This window comes from Hesperophylax consimilis, chromosome 16, assembly GCF_061612785.1.
Source record: "Hesperophylax consimilis isolate HC1 chromosome 16, BYU_Hcon_1.0, whole genome shotgun sequence".
NCBI lineage: Eukaryota > Metazoa > Arthropoda > Insecta > Trichoptera > Limnephilidae > Hesperophylax > Hesperophylax consimilis.
The window spans coordinates 13,752,202-13,777,424 of record NC_142851.1 but is presented as its reverse complement, the minus strand read 5'-3'; the positions used below and the strand labels follow the sequence as shown (position 1 = coordinate 13,777,424).

At 35.0% G+C, this 25,223-nt stretch overlaps 1 protein-coding gene across 1 annotated transcript; it reads left to right on the top strand.

Annotated features, from left to right (window-relative positions):
• Nucleotides 1-6,604: 6,604 nt before the first annotated feature.
• On the top strand, nucleotides 6,605-23,268 carry LOC149416747 (luciferin 4-monooxygenase-like). Its single transcript, XM_089640940.1, has 10 exons — nucleotides 6,605-8,314; nucleotides 14,254-14,449; nucleotides 14,712-14,831; nucleotides 15,476-15,665; nucleotides 16,017-16,157; nucleotides 16,262-16,387; nucleotides 16,823-16,906; nucleotides 19,063-19,209; nucleotides 19,431-19,596; nucleotides 22,879-23,268. The coding sequence occupies exons 1-10, from the start codon at nucleotides 8,086-8,088 to the stop codon at nucleotides 23,004-23,006; spliced, it is 1,527 nt and encodes a 508-aa protein (XP_089497066.1). The 5' UTR covers nucleotides 6,605-8,085; the 3' UTR covers nucleotides 23,007-23,268.
• The last annotated feature ends 1,955 nt before the right edge of the window (nucleotides 23,269-25,223 follow it).

The window sequence follows — 25,223 nt, the reverse complement described above, 5'->3', positions numbered from 1 at the left end:
AAAACTGTACCTGAGATAATCAGCAAACCAATGATATAATAAATGTAAGTCTGAAGAAGGGCATATTCCCGAACAACTATAAGAAGACTATTGTGACCCCTTTTTTTTAAATCTGGTGACGAAAAAAACACTTCTAACTATCGTCCCATAGCACTCACATCAAACATAGCATAAATCTGTGAAAAAAATTGTTAAAAAACAACTAAATAAAAAATAAGAAGATAATGAGCCCAAACCAGTTTGGATTTAGGGACAATCTCGCACACAGGATGCGATTGCTAAATGAACATCAACAATAATGCAAAAATTAGATAATTTAGAAAAGTGTCTTGGAATCTTCATTGATCTCCGCAAAGCATTTGATAGCATATCACACTCAAAACTCACTGAAAAACTAACAAATTTGATTAGACGGAATAGTGCTATCATGGTTCCAAAGTTACCTAAAAGAGAGATTTCAATATGTCAACATCAATAATACCCTTAGTGAACCCAAAACCACATCTTTTGGCATACCGCAAGGAACTTTCATCGGTCCAATCCTTTTTATTATATATGTAAATCAAATGTTCACTCTTCTCATTGTTGGAGATATCATATCTTACGTAGACGACACTGTAGTTATCACAAAAGGAAAATCATGGGAGGAAACAACGAGGATAGCCAATATCAATATAAACATACTCAAAACATGGTTCGACCTAAATTATCTCTCTCTAAATATAGAGGAAACATATTTCATCCCATTCTCTTTGCAGGAAAAAAATTTCGAAAACAATATTACCATTAAAATCCATTCATCACAGTGTGAAAATAAAAAAAGAATGCGGCAATGCAAATTGTTTACCAATTACATGCAAAAATAGTATAAAGTATCTGCGTATCATAGTAGATATACACTTAAAATGGAACGAACTAGTCCAAAATACGGCAACCAGAGTAAGAAAACTTATTTACTTATTCATTATATTGAGAAACATCCTATCATATAATATGATTAAAACTATCTATTTCTCTCTTGCCCAATCTATTCTCCAATATGGTATAATTGGGTGGGAGGGACATTTAAAACTAACCTCTTACCTGTAGAAAAGGCACAGAGGTTGATTCTAAAAGTCATCCTACGTAAACCATCTATATTTCCAACAACACAGTTATTTAACTCTTTTAGGGTTCTCAGTCAAAATAAGGTTCTCAGTTCTCAATTCAAAAAGAACTCATTGTTACAAACTCACAAAGATCATTTCAATTCTAACATAACATTTCCAAAAATAAGTAACCGATCAAGATCACGTGGCAACTTAGAAATCCATATTATAAGTTTTAATTTAATTTTGTACGTATCTTTTGATTACAGGTACTTATTAGTAGTAATTATTCAAATTTTAATAGTACATACATAGTATATAATTAACTATTTAATTTCATCATTAATTAACAAAAAAAATATATTTTTCGTTTTTTACCGTATCCTCTTGAAATATTATATCAGCATTCGAACCACCAACAGCTTATTGTCGCAATTTATTATGTACTTTCGCTTGCAATATTATCAGCTCCGTTTACTCCAAATGAATAAAATAACTTCATGTACCACCTACTACCTACTTATTAATCGAAATGTAATAATATTATTTTTATTTTACCACTATTCTTAAATTAATGTTAAATGTAATTAAATATATTCTTATATTTATTTACATTTACTGTGTTTAGTGACTGCTATTTTAGTCTATTATCATTATCTATACTTTTGTTATTATGCTATATACATTTTGTTTATTTCTTAATTTATAAATAAAAACTTTCTTTCTTTTCTTTACCCAATGTATATTGTAATGGCACTACTCCCCAACTCAAACACGAGAAACGTTTTTCTCTATTGAATTGGGTTGTTACGTTAAAAAGAAAACATTTTTATTGTTATTAGTTTTTTTAGTAAAACATATTTATGATTTTATATAAAAGAAATATATTTTTAAATAAAAAAATAAATAAAATATTAAAAAATATATTTAAAATAATCGTGAGAAAGTACTATATTTCGTTTTCTTTAGCACATAATTTTGAAAAATATTCTATTCTACAGGCCTGAACAAAAGAGAAATTCCGAAAGTGACTAGATAATAAAAAATAAATGCTAATTCAACAGAATTTTGTCTCATTTTGGAGGTACAGGAACTTGAAGGGTTCTTGTGGGGAATTTAAACATGCCTTGATCTCGTGTGGGTATTTTATAGAAATGCATATTAGACATAAATCAATCGATCAAACGTTAGTTAAGCTGCATCTTTTTATCAGAACAAACCAGAAACGATTGTAAAGAAATCACGCGTTAAATTTTGGCAATAATTTACAAAGAATGTACGGCGTAAGTACAAGATAGGAATGTCAACAAAGATATGAAAGTTTGTTTAAAATAAATCAAGTCAAGATTTAAGATAGGTAACTAATTATAAATTGTAATATTATAAATCGGCGATGGAAAGGCAAAAAGGGTGAGTGAACAGCAGATAGAGAGCGATAACATTTTTTTATTGTTATAATGTTTAAGTTGTCGTCCTCCATTTTTATTTTATATAATTTATGTTTCATAATTCTTCGCTAACATACAAAACTATTTTTTTGTTTGGCGTGAGAAGTCTTTTTTGAAACCATTTGCACTTTTTTTTCACTAAACACTAGCTGTACCCAGCCACGATTTGCTGTGGCTCAGTATGTTTGTGCAGATAGAGAAAAGATAGCGCGTATTGCTTTTACGTTTTTGTGAGTACACAAACATTTAATTGTTTATTTATATAGAAGATTAATAGTCGATTACAACTATTTGAGAACGTCGTTTACACAAATTCTTCCTGTTTTTAAAATTGTCTCTTCAACTCCACAAATTCTCCATATTTAGTATGTGTTGTTATAGTTACCCATACCTGCATTATTAGTAAGGATTAACAATCATTTTTATCCCAGACGAAATTACCAAGACATTTAAAGGACATAGGTAATAAATAGGTACGTACGAAATTGCCAAGACATTTTAAGTTCATAGGTAATAGGCAGGTTACGAAATTATCTAGACATTTTAAGGACATAGGTAATAAATAGGTGCGTACGAAATTACAAAGACATTTTAAAGACTTAATAGGTAATAAATAGATAACAAATACAATTACAAAAAATAAATAGATAATAAATAGGTATGTACATTAAATATTTATAATTTTATATTAATTTAGAACCTTATAACATGTAGTAAAATGTGCTGTGAAAGTCCAAATAAATAAAACAGTTTATTTACAAGTTCTGCTGTTTAATTATTATTAGACGTGACAGCTGTTTCGCCTTCCAAAGACATCAACAAACTGTTTGATATTTGATGAGTAATAATTAATAATTGTGAGGGTTTAATAACGCTCTGTGTAGTAACAATTACACAGTAGAACTTGTTTATAAATAAACAGTTTTTTTATAATGTATTAAATTATACCATTGTTGAATATATAAAAGAAAAACTTGATTTTTTTGCTGATAATCCTGTATTTCTTGCTATTGGATCACAGTGAAGTGTAAGTATTTAAAAATTCATTCATATCTTCGCATCAAAAATTAGGCATTAAGAATCAATAGTCCAAATTTTTAGGTAATTTTATCGCATCTTTGAAGTGCCAAGTCACAATAGGTGTATGTACCAATTTAATAGCATAATCTCGTACTTAAAATGCTAAGTGACAAATGACTGCTGAAGGGCTAAGTGACAAATCGTGATGCAAAAAAGTGAACATAGTTTTAGCTCTAGTTTTATTAGTAAGTACTTAAATAGCAAATGGTATTTTAACTATTATAGAATGGTTTGTTAAAATTAAATAACTAAGTGTCACATGACTCTCTTTGCGTGACACTGTTTTTCCTAACTAGTACAAAAAGTATTGTGGTCTTAAAAGTTTCAGAATAGAGAGAAAACAGATAGAAAGATCGGAGAAATGGGTTCGGATCGAAAATAAATTTATTTATTGATTTTCGGGAAATCGACAGTATACATTTAATCAGTTTGTACATAAGTATTAAATGGCCAAAATAAAACCAATTATGGATTTCCTCCTTGTGACTTTACCTCTACTGAGACAGCATAAAACAGATAAAGTAAATTAAATTTGTAAGAAAAGAATATGAATTAAAAAAATATACAAAACAAAAGATTATATAAACCGAAAAATTTACAAAACAATACATTTATAGCCATGGAGAGAGGATGTAGATATAAATCAAATCATATTAGAGATATAAACAATAGAGACACAAACATTATTCACAAACCATCAGAGAAATATTCTTTTATGGACCTCTTGTATTTGGTAAGTTCGCAATTGAAAATATTAACCTTGGATAATACTCTATTGTAATTATTGCATAGTCTGTTCAGGCAAGAATTCTGCTCAGAGTTCGTTTTGCATTGATCAACCCTGAACAGGACACAAGAGCGTGTTGAACGCGCAGGTACATTGAATGGAATCTTTTTTAGCAACTCTGGGCGTTGAATATTATTGTTGACTACTTTATACAGGAATAGTGCGTTCTTATGATGCCTCCGTACACTAAAACGTTAAGTTGTCGTTTGTCGCCTTTTATCTTTCCATCGTGATATGATATGTTAGATCAATCTCTGTGATGTCACAAATATCATTGACGTAGTTAGTGAGCCGTCAATTGAGCAAAGTGTGCAATGATAAATAAGTTATTGTAAAAAACACTTGAGATTTGATAATGTTCATTGAAATGCATAGTAATATTAATTAGTAATCATCAATCACCAAATCAGTGCGTATTATTTTAAAAACAATTAAAGTTTTATTTCTCATCACAACAAACATGGTGCTGATGATTCAAATAATGGGGACAATTCTATAGAAAACAAAAATATATATGTTTTAACATTATTGGAATTTATAATATTATTCGACACCTTTGGCACATTTAAAAGACATTGTCAAGACATCGGTGACATTAAAAAATATATATTTTTTAAAACCGCTAAAAAATTGATTTTAGGGGAAGGGTCATTTTTGTGAATGGTGAAAATCTGAAGAAAAACATTGGAAGCCACAAATTTTTAAGTGGGTACGATACAAAATCGAACACAGGTTGTTTTTTACAGTAGTTTTCAGAAACCAAAATCGTTATAAACTGTTGATACCGGTAATATCAGCCCCTTGATTTTTTACAAAAGTTGTAATCAGAGTTGATGACAACTTCGTAAGATGAAAAATTAGCCATCAATTAAGGGCAACTGAGTAATGATTATATCTAAATTTTGATCAATTACTAAGATACTTCTCAGCCGCGAGATTTATTTCAATTATTTTTAATTATTGATGAATTATAATCGTATTTTCGTAACTAGCAGAATAGACCTCACGTAGATGTAATTGATAACCAAAACTCTAGGGGTTATAAAGTACCTGACTGCCAAATCTTTCCTCATTATTTCGTTTGTTTCAAAGACAGAGCCATTTTGGGTCCTGATAGGAAAACATTAGATTTCTAAAAAATTCTGATTGGTTTTACAATCATAAATATAATCTAATTGTTTCGTAAAGACAGTGACAGAAGTAAACATGGACCAGTTCGACGATAAGGCCATCGAAAAGCTGATGTCTGGGATCGACCAGCATCTCGGCAGAAATGCTTTAAAAAATATGAAGAAATACGCGCACATGACTCACCAGGTACCCTAAATGTAGTACCATCAAGGGTGACCAAACATATATGTTTAGTACTACGAGCGATGAATCGCCCACCGCACAGGGGTTCCATAGTCGCTCAAAGATAAATTATTATGTACTGTATTTTGTATATGCAACATATTTTGAAACCACTTAAAACTAACATTACATAAGAGATGGATAGTCTCAATGTGTAGTGTGATAAACAAAAGTCGCCATGCATTCAACTGCCATTTGTAGAAAGGGTTGTCGGGCAGATGTGTCCACCAACGGTTCTTTGACATAGGCTAATAACCTTTTCACTTGAAGAACGATTGCTAGCTTCACAACATCGACGCACTGAAAATGCCAATAATTCTCAACCTGTGATATTACTGATTTGATAAATTAAATCATTATAAAAATATATTACACAGGTTGTAAGGGGGTAAAGTACGTTTACTCCCTTACAACGGGGGTAATTCTACACGATAGTGCATGTAAAAAAAAATGAATAACTTTTTACAAAATTCCAAGGATTTGAGGTAATTTTTAGGTTGAAAAATTGAATTGTTTATAGGGGAAAATAAGGAGGAAATAAACATTGCAATTTCGAATAAAGTTAACTATCTTTTTTACTAACTTACTTACCTCCCGAAGTAAGTACTCTTTACCTCCGAACACCCTTAATTAAACATACTTAATTCTTTACATATTCATTTTATAAATAATTTTAAAAAATATATAATTTTATAAAATTGAATATATATATATATATATATGCTTTTATAAAATGATAATAATTTTATCTTAATATACAATAAAATATTTTTCCATAAAATAATATTTATTTTTCCTTTACCTTATTAACTTATTTACCTGAAATCTACCTTAAAACGTAGGAATTTCTAAAGTTACATTATCTTTTTTACTTGTAAACACCGCTTGCAGTTGCTTCGTCCCTTTTCCGTAATTCGTGGCTCGGTTCGCGTTTCGGTTCAGAAATGTATACACACCATCAAAAAACAGAGTGTTAATCAGAATAGTTAAAATTTGGAATTGGTCATGGAGTGATGGTGCGGAGAAAGGGAAAGTAATTTTATTTTTCAGTGTAGTTAAAGTGAAAATATTTTAGAATAGTTTTTAAATTGGTTGGATGAGGTACGATTTTATTTTTCAATGCAGTCAAAGTTAACATATATTATTGTAGTAACGTTTTTAAATTGGTTAGATGAGGTACGATTTTATTTTTCCGTGTAGTTAAAGTGAAAAGATTTTAGAATAGTTTTTAAATTGGTTGGATAAGGCACGATTTTATTTTTCAGAGGCATTTAAAGTAAACATATACTTTAGTAAAGTTTTTTAATTGGTTGGGCGAGGTACGATTTTATTTTTCCGTGTCGTTAAAGTGAATGTATTTTAAAATAGTTTTTAAATTGGTTGGAAAAATACGATTTAATTTTTAGTGTAGAAGTGAACATATTTATTTTCTAGTTTTTATATTGGTGAACGAGGTACGATTTTATTATTCCAAAAGTGAATATATTTTAGTATAATATTTAAATTGTTTGGATTAGGTACGTTTTTTTTATTTTTCAGTATAGTTAAAGTGAACCTCCATTAAAATAGTTTTTTTTAATTTGTTGGATGAGGACGGACTAACGAGAGATGGAATATATAAAGGAGGAAGCTGATAGAACGAAGAACAGGCATCGATACATCTATCAACTCTAGATATGGTGTGTCTTTCAATTGAGTCGAATAATTCAGCTCACTCTGATTCTGTCGCTTCGCTCCGAAAGCACAATATCTTGAGAGTCAAATTTGGTCCTGGCAGACTAACAAAACGTTAAAAGAAAAGCTTCTTTTAAACTTTTGACAGTGAAATAATGCACTTTCTTTTTGATAAATGTTTTCGTAATCCAACTTTTGGAACCAATACTTCTAGTTTCGGTGTCGTTTTTAAGATCCACACAAAAAGTGTCTTATACTAGATTTGTTAGTCGATAAGAACAGGGCTGAATAGAAAGTATTGTGTTTCGAGTAAGTTGACAAAACAATATGTGATGCAAAGAGAAAAGTAAAAAGGAAAAAAATTGATAGCCGCAGTGGTCGTTGTTGCTGTTTTAGAAACATGTACATTCCTAATTCAATACCTTATTCATTATAATGTATCATTTTGTACCGGTTTACACTTGGGTCGTTTGTTGTTTTGGAATCACATGACGTACGTTCATACTAAAATGCCTTGTATCATAAATATTATGGGATCATTATTTTATGCCAGAAGATACGTTGATACTGCATTTGAGTTTTTGTTCAGAATTTTGCACAGTAAATGTAATTTCTGGTCAGGCGTGCAGTAATGCTATGCGTACCCATTATTTAAATGAGTGTTTCCTCTCCGCAGATCAACGTGACGTCTGGCCGTATTGAGACAAACCGGTCCATGAGGTTGCGGACCATCCGCGCTGCTCAGGAAATGAAGTCCAGGGGCATCGGTCTGAGCGATGTGGTGATGATTTGCGGAGTGAATCACGACGATATCGCCGTGCCCATCATTGGCTGCCTGTTCCTCGGCGCATCCGTCATGGCCCTGTCCAACGACATGACCTATGGTAAGTCAGCAACTGGTTCCTAAATGATCCCATTTGTACACCAATGTATTCATTATACTGAGCACCGATTCTTTCTTCTTGAGTCAGTTCCTCGTTGGTGAGGATCGTGACCCTCACCCAATTTCCAATCTCCATGGTGGAAAAGGCCCATCCACTCTTCGCTGTTCTGCGCTGCGTGTAGAACCAATGACACTGACGTACCGGACGCGAGCTTTGTGAAATCACTATTTTAGGATCGTGACCCTCACCCAATTTCCAATCTCCATGGTGGAAAAGGCCCATCCACTCTTCGCTGTTCTGCGCTGCGTGTAGAACCAATGACACTGACGTACCGGACGCGAGCTTTGTGAAATCACTATTTTAGGATCGTAACCCTCACCCAATTTCCAATCTCCATGGTGGAAAAGGCCCATCCACTCTTCGCTGTTCTGCGCTGCGTGTAGAACCAATGACACTGACGTACCGGACGCGAGCTTTGTGAAATCACTATTTTAGGATCGTGACCCTCACCCAATTTCCAATCTCCATGGTGGAAAAGGCCCATCCACTCTTCGCTGTTCTGCGCTGCGTGTAGAACCAATGACACTGACGTACCGGACGCGAGCTTTGTGAAATCACTATTTTAGGATCGTAACCCTCACCCAATTTCCAATCTCCATGGTGGAAAAGGCCCATCCACTCTTCGCTGTTCTGCGCTGCGTGTAGAACCAATGACACTGACGTACCGGACGCGAGCTTTGTGAAATCACTATTTTAGGATCGTGACCCTCACCCAATTTCCAATCTCCATGGTGGAAAAGGCCCATCCACTCTTCGCTGTTCTGCGCTGCGTGTAGAACCAATGACACTGACGTACCGGACGCGAGCTTTGTGAAATCACTATTTTAGGATCGTGACCCTCACCCAATTTCCAATCTCCATGGTGGAAAAGGCCCATCCACTCTTCGCTGTTCTGCGCTGCGTGTAGAACCAATGACACTGACGTACCGGACGCGAGCTTTGTGAAATCACTATTTTAGGATCGTAACCCTCACCCAATTTCCAATCTCCATGGTGGAAAAGGCCCATCCACTCTTCGCTGTTCTGCGCTGCGTGTAGAACCAATGACACTGACGTACCGGACGCGAGCTTTGTGAAATCACTATTTTAGGATCGTGACCCTCACCCAATTTCCAATCTCCATGGTGGAAAAGGCCCATCCACTCTTCGCTGTTCTGCGCTGCGTGTAGAACCAATGACACTGACGTACCGGACGCGAGCTTTGTGAAATCACTATTTTAGGATCGTGACCCTCACCCAATTTCCAATCTCCATGGTGGAAAAGGCCCATCCACTCTTCGCTGTTCTGCGCTGCGTGTAGAACCAATGACACTGACGTACCGGACGCGAGCTTTGTGAAATCACTATTTTAGGATCGTGACCCTCACCCAATTTCCAATCTCCATGGTGGAAAAGGCCCATCCACTCTTCGCTGTTCTGCGCTGCGTGTAGAACCAATGACACTGACGTACCGGACGCGAGCTTTGTGAAATCACTATTTTAGGATCGTGACCCTCACCCAATTTCCAATCTCCATGGTGGAAAAGGCCCATCCACTCTTCGCTGTTCTGCGCTGCGTGTAGAACCAATGACACTGACGTACCGGACGCGAGCTTTGTGAAATCACTATTTTAGGATCGTGACCCTCACCCAATTTCCAATCTCCATGGTGGAAAAGGCCCATCCACTCTTCGCTGTTCTGCGCTGCGTGTAGAACCAATGAAACTGACGTACCGGACGCGAGCTTTGTGAAATCACTATTTTAGGATCGTGACCCTCACCCAATTTCCAATCTCCATGGTGGAAAAGGCCCATCCACTCTTCGCTGTTCTGCGCTGCGTGTAGAACCAATGACACTGACGTACCGGACGCGAGCTTTGTGAAATCACTATTTTAGATAAACCTTCACTACAAATTGGTTTACATTATGAATACCAAAAAACATAAAATATGATTTAAGATTTTCACGGCCAAAAGTATTTTTGTTATTTGTTTTTGGGGTGTTATGCCGTGTTGCGCTAACTCCTTCTTTAGCCAACGTTTCGGACAACGTTACAGTGTCCATCATCAGGGCAGATGTGTTATTTGTTATTATTATTATTTCAAAATAACACATCTGCCCTGATGATGGACACTGCAATGCTGTCCGAAACGTTAAGGAGTTAGCGCAACACGGCATAACACCCCAAAAACAAATAACAAAAAAAACATGTTTTGGATAAATTGAGGATTTTCTTGTCTTTTTGCTCAATTAGATAAACTACCAAAGAATGCATTTTTAATAAGAATTTTATGAACGCAGATATAAGAAACAACTGTTTAAAATACTGTTTAAAAATATTACTTGATTGCAACTTTTTTTGTTTTTAATTATTCAAAACATATATGTTTTTTATATCATTTTCTAGGCTCTGTTTGCCAAATTAATTTTGTGCCTATTACCTATTATATTCTTGGTGATATTGACACACTAAAAATATACACATGTTTAGATTATGTATTCCTCTCAATATAAAGCAGAAACAGTAAAAACCCTCGATCAGAAAGTTGAGCTTTATGAAATTTTCCTAGCGCCTTCTGTTTGAAAAACCGACCCATCTTCTTTCAACTTAACGTTTACGTCAACGTTATTCCCAAGGATGATTTTTTTTAATTCGATTATATTTCTGTCACATGAGAACGGGTCGCTTCTACGATTCGTTCTTAAGTTCAACAGCTCGGCTGTGGAACGAACTGCCGGCCTCTGTGTTTCCTCCCTCCTACAACATGTTACTCTTCAAGACCCATGTTCACTCCTTCCTCTCCACAAAAAGACCCTCAACACAGCATCCCCAAAGATGACATAGGCTTTGAGGGAAATTATTTGCTTCAGGGCCTCCTGTGTGGAGTTAATATAAAAAATAAAAAATAAATAACTTGAAGTGTTTCAACATGAATGTCTTCTAAGATGAATGTCAAAATATTGTAAGCTTTTCCATTTTATGTTGACATTTTGTTGATTATGTTAAACGCCTTTTCATGGTAGATATTACCGTAATCTGAATCAATAAACTAAATCATTTGTTTACGTAATTAGCTGATAATGTAATATTCACTATGCGAATGAAAATCTGATCAATATCTATTGTTTTGTTGAGCACCGCGTGTTATTTCATTTTATTTTAAAGAAAATTAATGTTATTTCAACCGTTATATTCAACCGTTATACTAGGGATGTAGGGATGCCTTGTGTTATGGCTGGTGAAGTTTACCGATTGAAGATTTTCATAATATACATAATAGTTGGTTAATAATTAATTAAACATTGATAAGTATTATATTTTATATGAATTAGGACAATGGAGGAATGTGAGAGATATGTGAAAGGAGATTAGAGGTAAAAGTGTAGAATGTATGTGGGTTGTAATTGGAATGTATGGCAGATGTAAGGATCCATAGAGTTATTTATGTTTTGAAAGTATGAAGTTGAGTTTCTTTTTTTAGGATATCAGGGAAAAGTTTGAAGGTTTTGGGAGCAGGTAGAAGAATAATTGTCTTTGTACTAATGTAGTATGAGGTTTAGGTACATTGTAGTGTCGATTGATTATATTTCTGGTGGTGTGATTGTGTTGTGTTTTTTTTATTGTATTTGTGCAAGAAAAGTGTTAGCATAAATTTTAAATGGAGTTCTTTAAGACATTATAAACGATATAAAACTCGAATTGAGGAATATCTTGTCGGTCGCTTGTTGATAAAACGTATTACCATTTTGTGTGCTTTTTACGGAGGATCAATAATAGTTTTATAAATACTTTCGTCCAAAGATTGAAAATGAAGATTGATTTTTCGTAATTATGTGATAAGGATTAGATGTAGGCACACACAGATATTTCAATAGATGTTCAATAAATCCAAAGATATATATCGATCACAACAATGTACTAATCTTAGGTGGAATCTGGAAACTGACGGATGGATTTTTTTAGTATACTGATCGTCGGTGTTCATATACACGGTGTCCGGAAACTCGTAGTACAAGCGGGAAACTGGAGAATCTACGCCACATGGGGAACCCAAATAAACATAAAGTTTTTTGATTTGAGCATCTTCACCAAAAAAAAAAAACCAAAAAAAAATATTTTTCGGCTATTTCAGGGTTAAAATTTTTCCGTCATTCGATCTGAGACGCCGACGCAACGGTTAGGAATTATTATTAGCATAGGTAGGTACTCAAAATATGTAGCGATGTTCCGATCTCCAATTCAAAACACAAACACGTCAAATTATTTTAAATGTTCACCGTTAACTTCCAAGCACAGTTGGGTCCGTCTGTTGATTGATTATTGCACTATTTGAATCATGTCGTAGTTAATTTTTACCTCGTCGAAGGCATCGATGATAAGTCTCAAAATCAAAACATTAAAAAGGTACAACTGTTTTCAAACACGTCGAACGCATCGATGATAAATCTTAAAGTATCACTATCAAAACAATAATAACGCGTATTAAAACACACAAATTTCGACCACAATTCGCTTTTATGTTTAAATTAACTAGAAAACTTCTTAAAGCAAAATGCAATGTAAACAGTGTATAAACAATCACATAAATACGGCCACCTGCGGCGACCCATAAACCAAAACTGACCTACTTACGATTTAACAGAAATGGGACATCTGCTTATCGTGCGTCTCTTTCCTTCATATATTAGTTGAACCCAGCATACTAGAGAAAGCTATATTTTGCGAATATGTCAGAGATAGGTATGAATATCAATAGATGTTTTAACCTTGCAGAGCAGAAATATTTTATGATTAAACCGGATTAAATGAAGGGTGATTTCAAAATAATGCTTTAAATCCGGGTTTCTTAATTTGTTTTACTTTTAAATAGTTTGAATTAGTTGGGTACTTTGATCTTCAGTAATAATTTATAAGAATTTGATCAAAAAAAATCATCTTCTGACTCGATTTACTCCAAAACGAAAGCTCAAATCAAAAAAAAATATACTACAAAATCGACTCCAAATGTGATATAGATTCACCAGTTTCCCGCTTGTACTACGAGTTTCCGGACACCGTATATATACAACGCTTACACAATATTTACCTGTTATCGACGCCCTTGAAAAAGACAAACAGAATAAACATCATAATATTATGCGTTTCATTTTGCGCAAGTATTATCGGTGGCTATCAGTATACTTAATATTATATTAATTCCGGTCAATCGGTTCACATTATTGCAATTCTTCCGGCGCCACACTGGACACTGGTATACTTTGATCAGTGGCGGCCCCTTCTCAGGTCATTTGGTTTTAGTCACTTTGGTCACAAGTAAAACATTATGCTATCAAAACAAATGACCAAATTTGAATAATCAACGGCCTCTCCCACAACCTTTTATACCCCAATTTGGGGATGCCTTAATCTTACTGTCTGCAGACGGTTGGGAGCAGTCAATACTATTTTTAGATCCATTTCAGCAGTTGCAACATTTAAAAATATTGTTTTATTCGGTTCATAGTTATAGAAGGTCGAATGGCTTATAACACCTACAGGAGGATCTTACATGAATAAACCACTATCCAATAAGAGTCCAACTTGATTCAGTCTGTTCAGAGAAGTAACACTATTGTATGAATCATTTGACAGGTATCAATATTAGACACCTAGAAAAAATAATGTTAGTACTTACGTTGAAACTTGGGCTCCGTAGCGGTAACCGCCACACCACAAATTCACAATAACGTGTCTTTCAGTATCTATTTAAAAATTAAATCTTCCAAACAAAAGAAGAAATGGCATGAAAGCGTACCGACTATATTGGCGACTAAATAAATTATTAATAATGGTTTGTCTTCTCTCCACTGTTTCTTTTATCAATGACTTAAATCACTTTATTTATAATTTGATTTCCAGGTGAGGTCAAGCACTTCGTCGAAATGGGGAAGCCAAAGATCCTCTTTTGCGACCCCTGCGTGTCCGCTCTGTTCCACCAGGTGTTCGATGATGTGGGCTTGAACATCGATATCGTCGTTTTCGGCGAGACCACCAACGAAAGGTTCACTCCCTTCGCAGATTTCCAAAAGGAAACTGGAACAGAAGAGAGCTTTGAGTAAGTAATAACATATATGGAAGACTTATAGAACTTATTTTCCTCATGGCCTGCATTACAAAATACATATATTCTTAACCCATTGAATACCAAAAACAATATATCGTTGTTCATGATGATCGCCACAAATGTTGACAAGGATGTTGTTTGAGTAATTAAATTTAGACAAAGTTAACATATATTTTTTAGAACCTTATCCCATTCAGAAATATTTGACATATTTGTTAATTGATAAATAATTTAATGATTTTGTACGTTACAGGGTGACAGATTTCGACCCAGCCACAACCACCTCTTTCATCGTATTCTCAAGTGGAACTACCTCTCTGCCCAAGGGAATCTGCTTGAGTCATAGAAACTTCACATCGCAATTGTATCTACCGTAAGTTTATTTAGATTATCTAAATCGTTAATCTATTTAATCTGAATTTAAAATACTTTATACTAATAAAAATTAACTTTGGCACTCAGAATTTGCAGACGATTTATTTTTCTGTTAAATATACCTCGTTCAAAACTTTAAAGTAAGAGAGGCAATCTAAAAATGCAAAGGTTGCTTTCATTTGGGAGGCGGGTATGGGTAACGCCACCCAAGGGACCATTCATTTGATAAACAACATCTCTGCCGTAAGTCACCCCAAGAGTTTCGCTACGTTTGGTGACTTAGCTAGTTTGCCCCGGTTCACAGGGTGAGGTTTGTCCACGTCCGGGCAGCGGGGGCGTCTGCCCACACACTGAACTGAAGTGGAAGGGTTTGTTTCATACGTCTGTCACTCCTGGTCACACTGACCCCCAGATTCCTACCCACCCATCATACCTTTTTCCAGAACCTCCTCTCTTTCTTTCCCTTAAAACACCCTCCACGCAGCATCCCCAAAGATGACATAGTGTGTATGTAATTTTGTATTGGTTATTTCGTGAGCTGGTACATCCCAACTTTCTTCAATTTCTTCCCTTACCATCTCCAGCTTTACAACATTCCCCAAATTGAGACACCATTGTTAATAAATTTCTCATTTGTAACAGTGCAGCAAATAAGAAGAACCTGGATTACGAGGGAGGCGCCCAGTCCGTGACAGTGCTGATCTATTCCACCACATTCTGGTTCTCTGGTGTCCTGGCCCTCCTGATGGCCGCCGTCATGGGCTACGTCAAGCTCTATACCCCCAACGCCTTCACCCCTGAAATCACCTTTGAGGCTGTCAAGGAATACAAAGTGAGTAAACGAACTGATCTCGCGCCTACTTCAAACATACTTTCCTACCTATATACTTACTCATTTATCTCTCGAATAGAAGTCAAACGTGTTGGCTACTACGCTATGTGGCACCTCGGCACCTCTAGTGTGTAGAAAATAGCGAATTATTACCTTCAAATTACTTATTTGATTACATTTCAAAGTGTGCGTAATCTTCTACATGTGGACTCGTGGCCTAAATGAGTTTTTAAAACCCCGAGATGAATGTTATACTATGAAGAATTCAACAATCTTTTCCGGGCGATCTTTTGGACTAAAAAAGACATGGTGAGCTATTGGTTTTAACGGAGTGTTTCTTTCAATTTCTAGCCTCGAGTGATCCTGCTAACACCCACAGCAGTCATCTCTCTAATCAATCACCCAGGAATGGACAACTGTGACCTGTCCAGCGTGTTTGCTTTCATGTGCGCTGGTGCCGCTCTGGCCCCAGAAAAGATGGAAGAACTACAGGTAAATATTATGGCATTCCATCTTATCAAATAATTTTAAATCATTTTCAAAACAGAGGTGTCTTACAGTCGATACCATTACTTATTTTTACTTCTTTCTTGTAGAAACGGGTTTCCAAGGGAAGTGTGATGAACATGTACGGAATGACAGAAAGCACAGGCTCCATGTGCTACTCTCCTAAATATAAGCGCAACTCTTGTGGAGTGATGGGTCCATGGTTGAAGTCAAAGGTAATATTCATCTTCATCAACATCAGTATAGACAGTTTAAAATTGAAAATTGACGCAAACTTTATGACTGCAGATGTATTGTCAGACTTGAGCTAACTGGCTTATTCATGTTCTTGATATGGTTACCAAAAGTTGCAATTTGTGTCCTGGCTCTCAAAAAGATTTCTTGTTTTCTGTCAGCCCACTCCTTTGACATAATTTAAGATTTTCATGGTTGTTATTATACGATATTGCGTTTCCTCATCCTTTAAAAAAAACGCAAGACAAAAAACACAAATCCGAAAATGTAAAAAGTGCTAAAACTTTGGCCCAAAACTTATCAATCTTCATTGTTGAAGAGACAATTTATTGAAATGTATTCCTCGCGTCAATATAGATTGTTCCTGATTGTGGGCATTGTGATTGTGTTTATTTTTAATGTTTATTTGTTTTCAGATTGTTGACCCCGTCACCCTCAAGGAAATGTCCACCAATGAGGTTGGAGAACTGTGGATCAAATCAGTCTACACCCTGTTCAAGGTACATCTTTTTAAAACAGTACATCCAACAATTTGTTGTGACATTGCAAAAAAAACTAAAAGATATGACCGAAATACCTATGTATTCCGTTGTCATAACCAATCTATACTTCCACACACAGATGGATTCCATTACAGCACTTAAAACACTCGCAGATCAATGATACACTTACCTAATAATTATTTTAGTTTAAAGTTTCTTCAAACTAATCAAATTATTATCCCTCTCGAGTAGAAAGCGAACAGAACTTCTGAAACGTTGATGATCATCAATTATTAGTTGAAAGGAGATGGTAGGTACTTGGGAAAGATTATATAATATTTTATATGACAAGTTTATCCTTATACCCTCCAAAAAGTAAAGTTCATTTGCTACTGAATGTGTGTATTCAATATATATTATTCAAAGCGATCAATTTGAACCAACTCTTTTTTTATTGTCTATCACTAGCTAAGCTAATTGACTGATCGTAGCCAAGTTCTAATTTAACTCGACTACTTTGCATTTTATTTTACGCCTATTAAGGCTTTACATACATATATAACAACATTTACGAAATTATACTCGTAAATAGTGCAGGAAATAACTGTTTAAAACACATATATAAATAAAAATACAGTTGAATTTGATTCTCACAGTATGTAGGTACAAAATATAAAAATAAAAAATCCAAAATAGTTTTTTTCTTTCAGCCGACAAAATACTGTTAACGTGCAAAATACTTTAATATTGACAATTTAAATAGCTTTATCAAAATATTCCCCCACTTGATGAAAAACACTTTAATTAATGTTGAAATTGATGTACTAAATATATCAACAACATCGGAATATTTGTTTCCTAGCTGTTGAATCCGTCGCATAGGAGTGTAATATTGGGATGTTGATGTAGAATTGCTACAATAATATGATAGGTACTGTCTTGTTACTGACCTGCTTGGAGTATGAAAAGAGATTACACATAATAAATCAGGGGTATCAAACATTGAATTAATGATGTTTTACAAACAGGTTAAATCGGAAATGATTCCACGGTCAGATAATTTTATTAAATTTAACGAACAAAGTACGTTATCGTAATTTAGGCATTCTCTAGGAAAGCCCATTTTAAAATTTACATATCTTAAAATTTTATTTTGGATTCTTTCAATCACATGTGAATGAATCTCATCATTTGGGGACCAAATCGTGGAATTGTATTTTATATGACTCCTTACTAGTGACATATATAATGTTTTTACAGTATTGACATTATTGAAATCACTAGATACCCTTAAAATAAATCCCAACATTTTCAAAGCTTTTTTGGTTATTATTTCCATATGCTTGATAAAGTTGAGTTTCGTGTCCAAACCAAATACCTAAGTCATTAATTTCCGAGACCGATACTGACGACATATTGTTAATGGAATAATAAAAAAATATTGGATTATTTATTCAATAAAACCTCATAATTTGGCATTTGCTTATGTTAAGTTGCAAGCGGTTATCACGACACCATATAATAAATCTCGATAAGTTATTTGACAATCTATGGCAATCGTTAATGTTTCTGACTGCTTTGAATAATTTCAGGTCGTCTGCAAACATTTATACTTGAATATCATTGAAAATATATAACACATCATTAAAAAATAATAAAAACAGGATTGGAACTAAGTGTGACCCCTGAGGAACACCACTCGTAGCAGTGAATTTGTATGAAAATGTACCATCAATTTTAACAGCCAGTAATCTGTTGATCAACTAACTATTAAACCACTTATATAGAGAACCACCTATACCGAATTTATAGATTTTATTCAGCAATAACTCATGATTAACTTTATCGAACGCCTTGTTAAAATTGGTATAAATAGAGTCAACTTGACATTTACTAGACATGGAATCAGATATATAGTTTTGATAGGTTAACAATTTTGTCTGTCTGTAAATTTGTTTGTGTGTTCCGTGTGTTGTCAATCCTATCAAAATGGTAGCCGTGTTTGATAGTATATTTTAATTCCGCCAGAGCGCATGAGAATTGCGATCAGAATAGCAGTCAAATCAGAATAATCCCAACGTGAACTGGCCTCTTGCGCAAAGTCTATTGTTCATCGAACTTCTAGTGCATAGTACTTACCAATAATAACCAGAATTTATTTTGTTGTTTTTCAGGGCTACTACAACAACCCCAAAGAGACCGCTGAGGCCTTTGGTGGAGACGGCTGGTTCCGCACCGGAGACTTGATGAAGGTCGATGAAGAAGGATTCTTTTTTATCGTTGACAGGTTAAAGGAGATGTTCAAGTGGTGCAATCACCAAGTGAGTATTTATACCTTTCTTACTTTCCTTTTGATGTCTAAACAACAAACATCTAAAAAAACAAAATTAATTTCTTTACAGTTATTTCATCCAAACGCTAACCTTACACTCTACACCAATAATAATCTACTCGTGCAAATCCCTTTTTCCTACGCAATACTGATTCCGATGGGGGTGGTGCTTTTGCTTGCGGTCAAACTATAATTTGAAACCCTTTCCAGATTGCCCCCGCAGAGTTGGAAAAGGAAATTGCCAAGGTGCCCGGAGTGGAGCAGTGCTGCGTGGTGGGCAAGTCTCACCCCGAGGAAGGTTACCTCGCCCTGGCCTTTGTGGAGAAACAGCTCGGAGCCGTGGTCACTGCACAGCAAGTCAAGGACATTGTCGCAGGTACCTACATCAATTAATCAAATTACAGAATTCAGCTCCAGCGCACACTCTCCCAAAACTACTTTGATTTAACGCAAAAAAGGATTGTTTTAAGTGTTTCGCTTGCGAATTTGGTAAAATAAAAATGATGTGTATGGCCTGGTTCTCACTTTGTCGGACCGGCAGATCTGCCGGGCCGGTAAAACTGCCGGAAGGCTAGTGGCTGTACAATTTATATGTAGCTATTCACATTATCCCGGGTCTGGCATTTTTGCCGAGCCCGGCATTTTTACCGAGCGTTTTGTCACTGCGAAAGTGCCGGTAGAACCACCGGACCGGAGTAATGTGAACGTGTTTGTGCCGGTATCCGGCTGTCCCCGCTCGCCGCGCCCGTGCTCCGGGCTCCCCTCTCGTCATCGGCTCGCATTTTTTGAAGAAAGTAGACGTGTTCGCCCTGCTCGTTTAAATCTTTTTATCAGTATTCAAATGTGTACCTCCATACGGACGTAGGAGATTAGGTGTTAAAGCAAAGCCTTCATCGCCAACCAGTATAAACGGTAATTCCTCGTGCAAGTTTTCATGAAGCGGTCTAGGCTTTGGTACATTTAAAGTACCATCATTGATCTTTTGCCAAAATTTACTATCCTTTAATATAGTAGAATCGCATTCCTTGCCATATGAGCCCACCACTAATAAAAATAAATCGGTACTCTGAATCAACAACTTCCATTAATACAAAAGAATAATATTCCTTGTAATTAAAGAACATAGAACCACTCTCGGCTGGTTTAAAAATTCTAATATGTTTGCCATCTACTGCTCCAACACAGTGAGGAAAGTTGGCTTTTCTTTCGAATCCTGAAGCGAAGTCCTCCCATTATCTCTCCGGCTCCGGTGTAATGTGAACACTCTTGTCCGGTGTCCGGTTTCCGGCAGATCTGCCGGTCCGGCGTAGTGGGAACCCGGCCTAAGTTCTTCCTCTCCACAGCGCCGATATTTCAATATTGTTTATTTATGGTATAGTTGTCAGGGTTCCTAGCGATATCTCTAATTCTCTAATAGCGAGTTTAAAAGGAACTGATTTGTAACAATTTAAAAAAATCTAACAAAGTACTTTTTGATTGCAAAAAACTGATATTTTATAGTATATTTTTAAATATCATCGTACATTAAAAAAAACTTAGGTAATATGTACTGCTAATTAGTTTCGATTTTATTTGGTCAGTTTTGATAAAGAATAAATGTGATTTTTTCGATTTGACCAATTATGAAATGTTATTCATATTTTATAATATACATATATGGGGTATCAAGTCATGTTGATGGATACTGCAAGGCTATGCACTTACGTAGGTACTTAAAAATAACCAGTCAAGTTGATAATCTCGAACCATATGTACCGGACGTACCTCCACCGACTTAAATTAATTTGCATAAATCTGAATTTACGCAGAGGCAGTTCCTTTACAAACTCACCTCTGCGCATATTCGAATTTATGCAACAAAATCATCTCAAAAAACTTGTATAAAATCTGTAATCTTATCTGCATCTGTATAAAAAATCTGTAATCTTATCTACAAAATTGACTAATAAATAAAATCACGGGGTCAAGTAGTCACCATTATAGACAAAAAACAAAGGCTTGACCCCCCAACACCCTCTTATAAATTAAAATACCTATCATAATAAATTTGTACAAAAACATGGAAGATTTGCATGAAACTTGAAATTGTGCAGACGCAGTTTCCTTTACAAAACTTGCCGTTTGCACAAAATTGAATATTGTGCAAATCTTCCCTTTTAGATACCAACTCCCTTTAATATTTAAATTTGCATGAAATTTGAAATTGTGCAGACGCAGTTTCCTTTACAAAACTTGCCGTTTGCACAAAATTGAATATTGTGCAAAGCTATTTTCTCTCTTTAATATGTAAATTTGCGCAATTTGAATATTGTGCAAAGCTGCCTTTTAAATATATTTTCTCTCTTTAATATGTGCAAACTCACAAAATGTATTTAAATAAAAATGACCCGGGCAAAGTGGATTGAAGAAACAGTCAGGGACCTAGTCAAAATCGTCCCCAACCGAGTTGCGTAACAGCGGCGCTCTTCCCTATGAAAATTCCGGGAACCCAAAATAAATTCTCGGAATTTCTCGCTAACAAAGGGAGAGCTAAGCCCGTTTGTCCTTTAAAAGGCAGGAAACTTGCGCAATTCGGCAGAGAGCCAGCAACCATCGAACGATCAACATCTCTCCTGGACTGCCCTGACTGCCTTCTTCAAGCCTCTTCTGCCCTGGACCTTCACTTTTTTTTTTTTTTTTTTTATTTCCTTTATTTTTTCCCAATTTACATATTTCACAATACAAGTTTTTTAATAATATGAAAGGGAACCCACTAAGGCGCAGCCTGTGCGTGGGTAATATAATTTAATACATTAGATTTTTGTACCTAAAAATATATAACAGTAAAAATAAAATAAAAAACAGTAAGCATAATAAAGAAAAACGGTAGGATTATAATTAAAGTTATTCTAAAAGATTGTGCAAGAGGAGCATATTAAAAATAAATCAAAGTAAAAATAAAGATTGTAAGATAATATATATGAATTAAAAGAACACAAAATAAAATAATAATAACTATACAGAAACAAAATAGAAAAAATTAAATGAATAATGCTTCAACATTTGCATTGTACAGCCACAACTTTAATTCTTTTTGGTATTGCGCTAGTTTAGTTGTTAACCTGGTTAACTTCAACCTGGCCTTCTTCTTTCTCCCGGCTCCCTGGTGTTCAACAAGAAGAAACTTTCACAATAGTCGAAGCGTCCCTAGTCAGGGCGCAGGTTCCCCCCTACCTTCCTCCCCCCTGCCTTATACCTTTCTCCCACATTTTCCCCATTTCTCCCTTTCCCTATATTTTCCCAATTTATCCCCATTTTTCCCTTTCCTAATTTTTCCCCATTTTTTACCACATTTTTCCCCCATTTTTCCTTTTCCCCATATTTTTCCCCATTTTTTCCATTTTTCAACATTTTCCCTACTTTTTCCCGACCTTCTCTTCCAAGGCGTCGAAGCGGCCAGCCGGCCACTCCCGCTATATCGTCTGTGCGGCCGGCGACTACAGTGCCGTCCCGTACACCATAATTATATTATGCATCTCCGATCTCCATTATTGTCGCATGATTATTTTAGAATAAATTTATTTTATTAATAGTTGGATGTATATGCATATAAATGAAAAAAATATGCACCCCTTTCCCTTTACCACAAACGAACGAACTAATTTTTTTTGATTTTCAGCAAATCTTTCCGCAACCAAACAGTTGAGAGGAGGAGTCGTATTTGTAAGCAAGCTGCCCCTCACCCACTCAGGAAAGATCGACAGGAAAGCGGTTAACAATTGGAAGAAATCCTTCGTCCCTGAATAACTTCATCTGTTTTAATAGTGTGCTTTCAAACTACCGCCTATTAAATTGTGTATTTGATTTTTCCAAGAACATAATTTAAGATTTATAATTTGATTCATAAAAATGTATAATGGATGACCTGATATAATCGTACGAATTCAAAATAACAGATGGTTACCATGTAAATTTTAAAGTTTTTTCATGCAGCAGGCGCTTGTAAACCTGACAAAAAAAGTACTTTCAACTATTTTACTATTTTTATTAAATCAATGTTTTATGCGTAAGAATTAGTAATTTAATGTATTTTTAGCTTTAAATATTAAAAAAAATATATTTTTACAATCTGTTTATTATTTTTTACCCAAAACAAAATCCGAATATATGATAAAAAAACCTTTGGTGAAGTTTCGTCACAATACGGCAAATATATAATACATCAAAAATAGTAGTATCGGCAAATATCTAAAAAATAGATAAGTTGTCATTTATTTTGAGGAGACCATTACGTACACCATTACTAATTGAAAAAAATCTACCCGGGATCAGAAATGACGTCCAAATACAATATTTTTTTAAGATATAAATTTACGTAAGAGAAAAATCATGCAGGTAGGTAGGTGTCGGGTTTCGAAACCTTAACCTCAGACCAAAGCACTTGCCGGCTGTACCACAGACACCATCGCAACTTGAAATAGTTAATTAAAATATTTTTGTGTCACGGACTTCTTAAATGTGTTTTCTGTATCTATTCTAAATTATTTGTCGGTGATGTCGTAATTAAAATATCGAAGCAATACAGCATTGCCAAATATATTATCAAGCATAAAGCCTTATGCCCCTTCAAACAGAGCGATTTTAGTTGAACGACAAAAATTTAACAAGATTTAGTTCAGACGTTTCCCGATATTGTTCATCAAGATGGCGTCAAGTGAAGTCATCACTGCGTGCGTCCATATTACTCTTCAGACAGGGCGATTTTAGTTGATCAACTCTGTGTTGAATGACACTTGAAAGCAAATACCCCATTCACACAGGGCGATTTTAGTTGATCAAGTCTGTGTTGAAAGACACTTGAAAGCTAATCGGCATGTGTGAAAAGACTTTCAACAGAGTTAATCAAGTTTCTAGTTGAGCGATGAAGGTTAAAAGCCCGTCTACTGTTGTTGTTTAAGTATGAGTAATCGTTCGATTTTTCCGCTGAATCAAAATGTGAGAATATATGTTTCAAGTCACTTGCGATTTTTAGTTGCCTGCGGTTGAAAGTAGACGTTAGACGAATCGGGTGCTTCTAACACTATATTGAGAGAGATGGCGTTTGTAAATTTCGGAAGAACAATTTGATGTAATGTTGTCTAAGATTCAAGAAAAAATCCAAAAACAGGACACAGTTATGCGTGCGGCGGTCCCGGAAAAAACTTAGTTACAAATTACGCTAAGATACCTGGCAACGAGGATTCTTTTTTAAGTCGGGCTTATATGCACAGAGTTCCAAAAATACGATATCATTGTTATAAAAGAAGTTTTCGTTGCAATAGTTGATGCCCCATAATTTGTAATGAAGATAAAAAATATTTTTTTTTAAACATTCAGAGACATGTTATTTAATAATAATAACTAAGTTACAGCAACATTTAAAAAATAATATTATTAATTACAATGTTACAGGTATTCTTATTTTTGTAAATTTCTTGCTTCTGATCATAAAGAAAGGGATAGCTTTGGTATCATCATCATCCTACAACTTAATACATTATTTTATTGAAGTAGATGCAATGATGGTAGGTACTAGGTACGCATAAATAAACGTCCTACTCACTAGGGACGCCTTACGTCTACTTTCGAGCGCAGGAAACTAAAAATCGCAAGCAACTTGAAACATACGTTCACACGTTTCGATTCGGTAGGAAAATCGAACGATGACTCCAACTTGGACAACAAAAGTAGACGAGCTTTCAACTTTCGTCGATCAACTAAAAACTTGATCAACTCTGTTAAAAGGCTGTTCACACTTGTCGATTAGCTTACAAGTTTCATTCAACACAGACTTGATCAACTAAAATCGCTCTGTGTGACGGGGTATACGTTGCTATCTGCAAGTAAACAATAAACATCATTGCCAGTATGAAAACACTGGTTTAGCCCATTTTTGGCAAATGTAGTAGTTACCTACCAAAATGTTGCCATACCAATGCACAATGCTTTGTCTATGTGTTTTGTATGTGGAAAGTAGCGATAGAC